General features: G+C 62.2%; 1 protein-coding gene across 2 annotated transcripts; it reads right to left on the bottom strand.

Moving 5' to 3' along the window:
• Window positions 1-680: 680 nt before the first annotated feature.
• Window positions 681-8,181, bottom strand: ERF (ETS2 repressor factor). 2 transcript variants are annotated; one of them, XM_019629012.1, is made up of 4 exons: window positions 8,039-8,181; window positions 3,440-3,674; window positions 2,945-3,060; window positions 681-2,835 (listed from the first exon to the last, which is right to left on the bottom strand). In XM_019629012.1, the coding sequence occupies exons 1-4, from the start codon at window positions 8,058-8,060 to the stop codon at window positions 1,535-1,537; spliced, it is 1,674 nt and encodes a 557-aa protein (XP_019484557.1). In that variant the 5' UTR covers window positions 8,061-8,181; the 3' UTR covers window positions 681-1,534. The 2 variants fall into 2 exon arrangements, with proteins under 2 accessions (XP_019484557.1, XP_019484559.1); XM_019629014.1 differs by lacking the exon at window positions 8,039-8,181 and adding an exon at window positions 4,153-4,277.
• Between the last annotated feature and the right edge of the window lie 1,284 nt (window positions 8,182-9,465).

The raw sequence follows: 9,465 nt of genomic DNA, 5'->3' as shown, positions 1-9,465 counted from the left end.
AAGAACACAGACTTCATTTAAAATCCTGGCTGGGTTTAGGACCTTGGGCAAATCATTGAGTCCCGTGCCCCACTGGATGTTGGAGATAAAGCTCTGCAGCTCCTAACTAGGTACTTAGTACACGACAGGTCCATCAATAGCAACTGATTAAGGCAACCCCGATTCTGATTCTACTTGCTGGTGGAGGGTGTTCCCATGGTTCCACAGGAAGATCATGGAAGTCCCTTGCAAGGTGTACACTGCAAGAGACTGCAGGCCTGTCCCCAAAGGCCTCCCAGACTAAGAAGTGCTCTAAGGAGAGTGATGTGTGGGAGGAGACTAGAGGTAGTGCAAAAGGAGCTCCAGGCCTTCACCAGAGCCCGGGGACATGGATAGGAATTCAGAGCCAGAGAGAAAAAGGCATTTCAGGCAATTGGTGAAGAGTCTAAATGCTTCCAAGGACACGCTGCCCCATGAGATACAGAAGCAATCAGATGATGACCCGAGTATGCCTGAGACCTTAATCATTGGACCCTGGAGGTTACAAGCACCCCTTTCCCCCCAGATCAGCTCATTTCCCTGGAACTTGACACATTCAGAAGGGCTTAAGCCCTCCAGCCAGATTCACTGGGGAGCCAGTCCAGGCCCGTTCAGCATCCAGCACAGGCTGTGGCCCTTCGATGAGACAAATCATTCCATCCAAAGGTCCAAAGTTTTATTGTTTTGAATACATTCTCCAGCAGCCCCCGACTTCCCTCCGCCCCCCACCCTCAGTCCCCAGTACAGAATAAGGCTTAACCACAGACCCCCACCCCAGGGGCCCCAGCCAGGAGGCAGAGGGGGCTTCCAGTTTGGATTCAGGGTACCCCCTTCCCACTCCTGCCTGCCTATGGGCTGGTCCTAGGAGCAGCTGGGGGTGAAGGGGTTGGACCGGTGCTGGGGTGGAGAGTAGGAGAGGGGTAGCAGGCACTTGTAGATTTGTGGCCTATGGGTGGCACCCCTCACCCTCCTCTGCCCCCCACCCCCAACACGGAATTTTTGGTTCATCATAAAATGTCCCTCCCTCCCATGTTGCAACACTGTGGGGTGAGAAACCCAGGCACTCATGGCCCCTGGAGGGGCAGGGAAGGCTGGACTGGAGCGGAGGATGGCTGGAGGTGGACAGGGAGAGGTACAGGAGGCAGAGAACAGGGAGGGAGACAAGGCTTTACTTCCTAAGCGATTGTAATAAAAAAGTTCCTGGGCTTTGAGGCCAGAGCCTCAGTTCAAATATAAATTCCCCAGAGTGGAGGTGGCCCCCTTACAACCCCCTCCCTCCCCCCCACCACCACTTTGCCCAGAGCTTAGAAACCCACAGAGACAGGGACAGCCCCCAGCCCTGGGCACCCACCCACCCTTCACCATTAAAAAAAAAAAAGTTAAGTTTTATACAAAACGTGGGGAGGAGAGGAGGCAGGGAAGAGACTAGAGCTGCCCTCACCTCCAGGGCACGGGAGAGTTAAGGCAGCAAAAGAAGCACAGGGGGTGGGGGAACAGGGTCCCCTGCCCACAGCCCTCAGGAATCTCGGTGCTCCAGAGAGAGCTGGGCTGTGGCATGCTGGAGATCAGAGCTCACCCGCCTCGGGGTGAGGGGCCCCCCGGCCTCCCCGGGCCCCTCCCCACGCACCTTTTTGTCCTCACCCTCATCCTCCAGGCCCCCAGCAGGGCCCCCACCACCCTCCAAGCGACAGTCTTCACTCCAGCGCCGTTTAAAGCGAAGCTTGAGGGGCATGCACTGCGCAGCCCCAGGTGCCTCGCCGGGCTCGGGCTTGGGGGGCGCAGGAGGGGCACGAGGCGTCTTGAACACCTCCCCATCTTCCTCATCCTCATCACTGATGTCAGTCACCTCCACCTCCTCTGACTCGCCTTCAGAGATAGGCTCCACCTTGATCTGTGGCGGCGGTGGTGGTGGGGCCAGTGCCCCTGCCCCCTCAGCCAGCCCGCCTGTGCTGCCACTACTGCCAATGCCAATGCCAATGCCACTGCTCTTGTCAGCACCCGCCGGAGCCTTCTCCCCAGCTGCCCGCTGCCGGCGTCCCAGCGGGGGCGGCTGGAGCTTAAACTTGAATGGGGAAGAGGAGGAAGAAGAGGAGGACGAGGCCGAGGAGGGGACCGGTGGGGTCTCAGGTGCCATGGGTGGCAGCGGGCACTTGTCAGGACGCTGGGGCTGGGGCACAACCAGCCCAGGGTAGTGCAGGAAGGCGCGGGGGCTGAGGTGGTAGTTGTAGACGCTTTGGGTGTGGGCCTGCAGGTACCGTTTCATGTCCTCAGGGCTGAAGGAGAAGTGGGAGCCTCCCCCTGAGCCACTGGGGGCCCCGCCGCCACTTGGGTACATTGGGCTCAGCGTGGGTGAGGGCGTGTAGGCCAGATGGGTGGGCGTCATGGGTAGAGCCGGTGAGAGCTGAGGGGGTAGCAGGGAGCCAGGCCCAGCCAGGGGTGACACAGGGAAGGGGCTGAGGGGCTCAGGGCCACCCCGGGGCCGGGGGTAGACACGGAAGACACCAGGATCATGGGGCAGGCGGGCCAGCGGGGGTCCTCGAAAGGCACCCAGCTCTGGAGGGCCTGGCGGTCTGGCCCGGGGGTCCTCTCCCAGTGGCTCCTCCAGCTCTGAAGTGCCATCGCTACAGTCACTGACCGAGCCTCGGCCCAGGCGTCGTGCCACCACAGCCGAGAAGAGAGAGGATGAGGATGAAGAGCAGGCAGGTGGTGAGCGGGGGTCCTCGGTGGGAGACAGCACTTCGGAGGGTGTTGAGGGAGGGAAGCGGAAGTGGCTGCCACCCGACGGCACTGGAGGGGCACTCTGGGGCACTGCGCCCCCTGGTAGGAGAGGGGAGATGTGTTGTCAAGGCCATTGGCCTAGCCCAGACATACAGACAGACCCTCTCCTCCCTCTGAGGCCACGCCTGCTGCCAGCCCTGATACTCACCAGCCAGCCCCACATCGATGAAAGGGTAATTAACCAGCACCAGTTTGTTGAAGTTGAACTTGTAGGTGAACCGTTTCCCCTTGGTCTTGTGCAGAATTCGTTTGTTGTAATAATAGCTGTGGGCATAGAGACATCATCGAATGGTTAGTCACACGGGATTCAAGTCCAAAACCCTATACCGTGACATTAGGTGCTGCTCACGAAGGGCAACTGAGAAACCCGGACCACACAAGGGCAATGAAATACCCGAAGGGTGGGGATCAGCTCTCCCTTCAGGTCTGGAGCCAGATTAGAGGCCACACTCATGACTGTCTTCTCTCCTCAGGACACCTCTGTGTGACAAATGGGCTCAGAGAAGCGTTAGGACTTGCCCAAGGTCACACAGCTACAATTTGGAAGAGTCGGGAGTCAAACCCAAAGCTTATTCCCAGGGGTCAGGGGCTCCCCAATTGGTAGGGGCTGTCCACATCTGCCCAGGGGCTCTGCCCTCCTCACCGCAGGGCCCGGCTCAGCTTGTCGTAGTTCATCTGGGGCTTGCACTTGCGGACGCCCCAGAGCCGGGCCACCTCATCGGGGTCCTTGATGACGAATTCCCCGTAGTCCCCCTGCCAGGCGATGACCCCCTGGTACTCCTCCTTCCGCAGCAGCTCCAGGATAAAGTGCCACAGCTGGATCTGCCTCGAGCCAGGGGACGACTCGGGCTTGTAGGCCCAATCCGGGAAGGCAAACCCTGAGAAACAGAGGCAGGGCAGTGGCCCCAGGTCAGGTCTCCTAAATCCAGGGCTCTAGGTCCCCTCTCAAGGTCCACCTCCTACCCCACCCTCAATGCAGAGAAATCTGTCTCCCCTAAGCCAAGTCAGGACCTGGGTGAGAGGGAGACAGTGTATGTCTGTCTGTGTATGAGGGGTCTAGATGGGAGCTGGGGGGAGGGGAAGCTGGAGCCTGCTCCAGCGACACCAGGGAGAAACAGGAAACCGTCGGCGGCGGGTCCCGGGGCCAGTGCCAGGGGGCCAGGCACCAAGCCAGGCCGGCTGGCAGGGCTGCCAGTGGGGGAAGGGCAGGAAGGGGCACACGTGGCTAGACGGGTTGGGGCAAGCCCCCCCCAAACCCCCCTACTCTGAATCAGGGCTAGTCGCACCACCCCCGAACCCCGCCAGCTACTCTAGTCCCCTCCTAGGAACATATACTGTCTCCCTCCCAAGACCTACCAGAGCCCTTACACCCACCCCAGGACCAGAGACGAGGATTTTTTTTTTTCTTAAAAGGACCAGGAGGGGTGGGGTGGCTGGTTGACGATGAGGTCAGCGCTTGCACACACAGAGGCTTCTGTCTTCCCTGGAGAGTGAAACCCAGACTGTCTGAGATTGGCCCCCCCAAGCCCGGACCCTCTGTGCTACACTGCCCTCCCCAGACCCAGGCACACAGACCCAACCTGACTGGAGGGCCCCAGCCCAGGTCTTGAGATTGAACAGGCACCACTGGAGCCTGTTCCCTCTTCTGCCTTCTTATCCTCAGCTTCTTCCCTGCCCACCTGCCTACCCGCCCCCAGCATTAACCTTGGGTAGAGGTTGGTGGTGGGCTGGCTGGTCCCTGGAGGGGGTGGGCAGCCTGGGGGGGGAGGAGATGGGGGGGCTGCGGTTGTTGTCATTTCCCAAACCCCCGGGTAATCAGGGACCATCAATAATTCAGCACTAGGCAGCCGGTAATGGAGGGGTGGGAGGAGGGAAGTGGAGGAAGGGAAGGAGTAGGGAGGCTGGGCAGGGGCCCTGGTGCCACTAGAGGGAGAAGGCCAAGGTGGACAGCTAAAGATGGGCGGGGTCCCAAGTCTCAGCCGGCTGCCTGGGTCAGCCTCCCTCCCCTGGCCCTGGCTCAAGTCTCAGCTCTAGCAGGTACCAACCAAGCCTGGGGCAAAGCTGAGCCTCCCCCAGACTCCACCCCAGTCTGGAATCCAACAGAGGATCTGATATTTCCCCTTGGGGACATGGGGATCAGCAGTTCCTGCTCCCACAGGGACAACCCCCCCTCTTTTAAATCCAAAGCTGAATCTCTCCCACACAGAGACCCAGTTCCCCACCCCTAGTCTTGGGTAGACAGGGATGACCAGCATTCCCCAACAAGTCCCTGCCCCATTCAGAAATCCTAGCCTCAAATCAGCCCCTCAGGGCTCCAAGGATATGACCTCCAGCAGGCACTGACAGCCCCAGATCCATTCAGAAGTGACAGCCACTAACAATGCCTTCCATGGACCCCAGCATCCATAGCCCCATCCTTCTCTTGGGAATCCAGGTATCTACCCATTTGTCCTCACTCTGCTGGAGAACCCAGGCCCCAGAGGCCCTTGGGAACCCAAGTGACCAAACCACCAGCTCCATGTATCCTCTGACCCCCCTCCAAAAAGCTCTTGGCCCTGTCAGGGCACCGAACTCCATGTTCCTCCGACTTAAACCCCAATCTGCTCTCAGCCCCAGGAGGGGGGCCCAAAGCCCCTGAGACATCAGTCTGGGGTTGGAGGGTGTACTGACTTCCACCCTCCCCCCCAAATTTAAGCCACCCTTCCCAGCCCACCCGCCCCAGCCTCCTTGTCCCGGTAACCAGGCAACGTGTGTGCAGCGACAGTCCTGGGAGCGGGGGAGCAGGAGGCTAAAAATAAACTTTGCAGAAGAGAAGGAGTGAGAGAGACTACATGCAACACAAAGGGAACTCAGAAGGGAGGTGGGGGGCTCTGGAAAGGCCCCAAGCTGCATGTTGGGGGTTGTCCCAGGCCCCCATGGGAAGCCCCCTCCCTGGGCAACCCTGCTCCAGGGCTAGGACCCTGATTTCTGCTCCTGGCAGGGACCCACCCTACTGCCAGGCCCACCCCTACACCGGCTTTCCTCATCGGACATGGCATACATGAGGGCCTGTTCCAGGCTTTAGGGGGAGAAGGAAGAAGAGGGGGGGTGACGTCAGGGTGTCTCAATGGGGCTCTGTTCCCCAGGCCTTGGAGCCAGGAGCCAGGCACGGGCAAGGGGAGCGTGTGTGAGTGTGTGCTGTGTCTGAGTCCACGTGCTTAAATCAGGGAACTACCGGGCCTGAACCAAGAAAGCTTGGGGGTGCAGGACCTCTGGCGCATAGGGGGACAGTGAGGCAGAGAGAGAACAACTGACACTGAGAGGGGTTCAGGACACTGGGAGACAGGGTGGAGAGGTGGCAGCAGACAGGCAGGAAAGGCTGGGAAGGCGGAGTCCCAGAAGGCACACCTGGGTCCCACAGTGGTGGGGTAGAGATTCTCCCTGACAAACTGTGGAAACCTGGGGGAGCAGAATTCCTGGATACCACCCAAGTTCACATGACTGCCCAAACTTTTTTTAAGGGATTATGGGGGTTGGAAGGGAGGGGTGGTGGTAGAGGAAGAGCACGCCGGCCTCCTGGGGGGCCCCACCACTTCCCCCACTCCAGGCAGCTCTCGGTGGCGCCAGAGCCGGGAAGAAAACAGGAAGTGGGAAACAGCCGCGGCAGAGGAGAGAGGCTGGGATGTAGGATCGGATGGAGGGGCGCACAGCGGCGGGCCAGGAGTCAGAAAGACCCACTCATTGACGGAGCGATCGAGAGGCCCCGTCTCTTCCCCCAGTCGGGAACGCACACGCCTCTCGGCCCCAAGACAGGGTTAGGGGAGCGGCCCAGCCGGTCCCACCAGGCGAAGGACCGTAGCAGGAAGGGAAGACGAGGCGGGGTTGTCTGGGCGCCTGGGCCCCCTCCTCCCGCGACGGGAGGCTCCTGCTGCCCCCAAGGCCCAGCGGCCCAGGAGCCCGTGGGAGCCGGAGAGTATGTGGGTCGCACGTGACTGACCCTACAGCACTCCGCACCCCTACCCCAGCCCCCCTCATCGGCCCGGATCCCCAGGCGCCGGAGTCCCGCTCCGAGCCCTTTAAGAGCCGCCCCCACCCGCCGAGCAGGGGGGGGGCGGGGTGGGTGGGCCGGTCGGGGCACACACCCGCACACAAGAGCCCGAGCAGCGGCCGCCGCCGGGGGAAGGAAACAAGTTTGAACAGCGGCGCCCGGCCCCCTTCCCCCTCCCCCGTCCCCGCCCCGGGCCGGATTCCGACGGGGTAGACGGGCAGGGGGCGGCTGGGACCCCTCCCCCCAGCGCGCCCGGGCGCAAAGTCCAGCCCGCGCGAGCCCGGGGGCGGCGGGGGAGGGGAAGGGGGAAAGTCCGAGTGGGAGGGGGGTTAATCCCGCTGCCCCCCGCCCGCCGACCAAGCGGAGGAGGGGAACCTTGGCCCCTTAAGGAGGAGCAACTTGGCGGGGAAGAGGGGGGCGGAGGGAAAAGACGGCCGGTTGAAAGAGAAGAGCAGGGTGAGGAAGGGGGGTGACGGGGGAGACTCCGCGTTCCCCCCACCTTCCCCACCCTCCTCAACCTCCAGCCCCGGGCGGCGCGGGAATAGAGTACCCAGGTCTCTCCTGAGCCACCTTAAAGCCGCGCGTTCTAAGGTCGGAAACAAAAAGTTCCTTTTTCGAACGTTCGGGCTGCGCTTTGGAACTTTGCGACTCCGCGCGGGCGGGGGAGAGACGAGCCGGCGGAGACGGGCGGGGGAGGGGCGGCGCAGCCCGGACCCCGAGTCCGAGGCTCCCCACTCACGCCCTCCTCCTAGAGGCCATCCCGTATCCCCCTCTAAGCCGGTGCAGGGCACCCGCCGCGGTGAAGGTCACGGGCCAGATCGCGCAGTACGGAACCCGGGGTAGCGGGCCCGATGGACAGGCCCCCCCACGCCCGGCACACGTCCCGGCCCCCAGAGTGCAACGTGACAGAGCGGCGGGGAGGGACCCGGCCAGCCCCGATCCCGGGAATGGGGGAGCGCCCAGCTTTCCGAGTCCAGGCAGGGAGAGGACCAGGACTCGCAGCACCCACACCACTCCGCCTGGAGCCAGAAATTGGGGGTCCCATGCAGTAGCCCCCGCTCGCGCCGTAAGAAGCAACAGGTCTCGAGTGCTTGGGGGTCCCCCGGAACTGGGGATCACTCGGGCTCCCCCGGAACCCTTCAGCCCCCCCAAAGTTTCTCCGCCTTGTTTCCCGGGGCAACAAGTCTCCCCCACACGTGCTGCCCCCGCCCCCACCTGTGTCCGCCGGGGTCTTCATGTTGGGGGTCCGGGGCGAGGCGCCCCGACTCCGGGCCGCAGGTCCCGGCGCCCGCGCTGCCCCGTCCCGTCCCGCGCCCGTCGGGCCGCCCTCGCCGCTTCACCCGGCCTCGCCTCTCAGAGCCTCTCCCCTCCCCGCCGCCGCCTCCCGGGTTAATATCGCACTCCGGGGCCGGGACGCCCACGCCCCCCGGCCGGCGACGTCACCGCCGCGTCGCCATGGAGACACTGCGCCCGCCCCCTCCCTGCTCTCTCTCACACACACAGACGCGCGCGCACACACACACATACACACTCTCACTCGCCGGCGCACAGCCACTGAGGACTGGCCGGCTCTAGGCTTAAAGGGGCCGCGCGTCGGGGGAGGAAGGAAGGAGGGGGTGAAGTGGGATGGGGTCCCGGAGGTCATGACCCTTCTCTGAGGCTCCAAGTCTGCAGATAACTTAAGTCCTCGACACTCGCAACCTGCTGCCCCTCCTCCTCTCCTGCCCACTGCGGGATCCAGAGTTTCTTTTGGGAGCCTGTAAGAGAGGAGGGGGAGACCTTCTGAGGGGGGTCAGAAACTTTTGTCGGGAGGAGTCATGGACCTTTGAGGAGGAGGCAGACTCTTCTCTGCAGGGGGCGGGGGTCAGGACCTTGGAGGATGATCAAGACCACATTTCCCAGCCTGGCTTTACCCTGCCCCCCCAACCCTGAGCCTGAATAGGGGCAGCTGTCCAGGGGTGGAGTGGAATGGGTGGGAAGCATTTCCCAGCATCGGAAATGGGGAGGCGGCTGTGCCCTCTGCTCCTCCGGGATGGATGGGGTCTTGGCCTTCCAGATTGCCCCAGTCCCAGCTGGGGAGGAAGTGACCAAAGAGAATGCATTCGGGAGCTCCCCCTCCATCCTCGGGCTGCAGCTGTCCTGGGGACAGGGCTGGCGCCGGAGGTACCCCCACCTCCATCCACCACCAGGGCTGGCGTTTCGGGGGTGGGTCCAGGATGCGAGGGGGCGACCAAAGTTGGAAGAAATGTGCTCCCAAGGGGCACTGGGGGGTCGCCCGGAGAGAGGAAGGCAGGGCTTAAGCTTGAAGGCCAGTGCGTAGGGCAATGTTAAGTCTCTGTTCTTGCAGCCCAGAGGAATGGATGGAGCTTAAGGATGCAGAAAACCGGAAATCAGCGCTGATCAGATGGCCAGCGGGAGCCGGCAGCAGGGTAAAGGGCAAATAGAAGCAGTACTCACAGACCCGGCATGGAGACTGAGTCTCAGAAAAGACTCAGAGGTACCAAAGGATGGGAATATAGGGGGAGAGGGATGCTCAGAAAGGCTGAAACCCAGAAGATGGGCAGAGAGAGAAAGACAGTCTACAGGGAGCGAAGGCCTGCAGGGTCAGCTCTGGGTTCTTAGGACTTGAAGCCCAGCCTCTG

This window comes from Hipposideros armiger, unplaced genomic scaffold (genome assembly GCF_001890085.2).
Source record: "Hipposideros armiger isolate ML-2016 unplaced genomic scaffold, ASM189008v1 scaffold_824, whole genome shotgun sequence".
NCBI classification, from domain to species: Eukaryota; Metazoa; Chordata; class Mammalia; order Chiroptera; family Hipposideridae; genus Hipposideros; species Hipposideros armiger.
This window is presented reverse-complemented; position numbering and strand designations above follow the sequence as displayed.

Bases quoted from the DNA above. Each gene is read 5' to 3' on its own strand.
- ERF (XM_019629012.1), bottom strand. From the start codon at position 8,060: ATGAAGACCCCGGCGGACACAG. The intron at 3,675-8,038 runs GTGGGGGCGGGG...TCTGTTTCTCAG, and splicing joins GAAGACCCCGGCGGACACAG to GGTTTGCCTTCCCGGATTGG. The intron at 2,836-2,944 runs GTGAGTATCAGG...CTCTCCTACCAG, and splicing joins CATCGATGTGGGGCTGGCTG to GGGGCGCAGTGCCCCAGAGT.